At 72.6% G+C, this 634-nt stretch overlaps 1 protein-coding gene across 1 annotated transcript in view; it reads left to right on the top strand.

The window, feature by feature from the left end:
* The window catches only part of LOC101622014 (obscurin-like), a gene marked incomplete at both ends in the record, with an annotated part of 14,800 nt that overhangs the window by 8,019 nt on the left and 6,147 nt on the right, over window positions 1–634 (top strand). Inside the window, one exon of the mRNA XM_012734942.1 lies at window positions 35–394. Within this exon, the coding sequence (XP_012590396.1) occupies window positions 35–394 (360 nt within the window). The remainder of the gene's footprint in view (window positions 1–34; window positions 395–634) is intronic.

Below are 634 nucleotides of genomic sequence, written 5' to 3'. Positions count from 1 at the left end.
CGGTTCCCCGGGCCCCGGGGGCCGTGACCCCGAGGTCCTCACTCGGGACGGCCGTGCGCTGACGCTGGCCGACCTGGACGACGGCGCGCCCCAGGAGGGCGAGGCCTTTGGCGGCCCCGAGCCCCCCTGCGAGGTGGCCGTGCTGCAGAGGGACATTGGGGGGCTCGCCGTAGGGCAGCCCGTCCTGCTCAGAGTGGGGCGCCCGCCGGGCCCCCTTGGCTCCTTCGGCCACAACCAGGGGCCCCGGGGAGGCCCTGTCCGCGGGCGGGAGGCCCAGGCTTGGGGCGCTGCCTCCCGGAAGCCCTCCCTCTACACCCGTGTCCAGCGTTCTGTGGACAGTGGCCAGAGCAGCTTCAAGACAGAGGTGTCCACCCAGTCAGTCAGCTTTGGGACAGTGGGTGAGATGGTCACCTTGCACATTTGCCCGGACGTGGACGACACCCCCGGGCCCTCTCAGGGCTGAGGCCAAGAGGCCAGGAGGGACTCACGGCCGGACACCCCGCTGTGGCCTGTGGCTCTCGGCCGCTCTCCCCTCCCGCCCTGGACACCTGCTACCTCGAAGGACTTGGTCTTCAGCGGAGGCCGCGGCAGCCTCTTGGTGGGACTGTGCGAGGGGCGAGGGGCGGGGCCGGCC

This window comes from Condylura cristata, unplaced genomic scaffold, assembly GCF_000260355.1.
Source record: "Condylura cristata isolate star-nosed mole 26May11 unplaced genomic scaffold, ConCri1.0 scaffold00141, whole genome shotgun sequence".
NCBI lineage: Eukaryota > Metazoa > Chordata > Mammalia > Eulipotyphla > Talpidae > Condylura > Condylura cristata.
The sequence above is the reverse complement of the archived record's forward strand: the minus strand, read 5'-3'. Positions and strand labels throughout refer to the sequence as shown.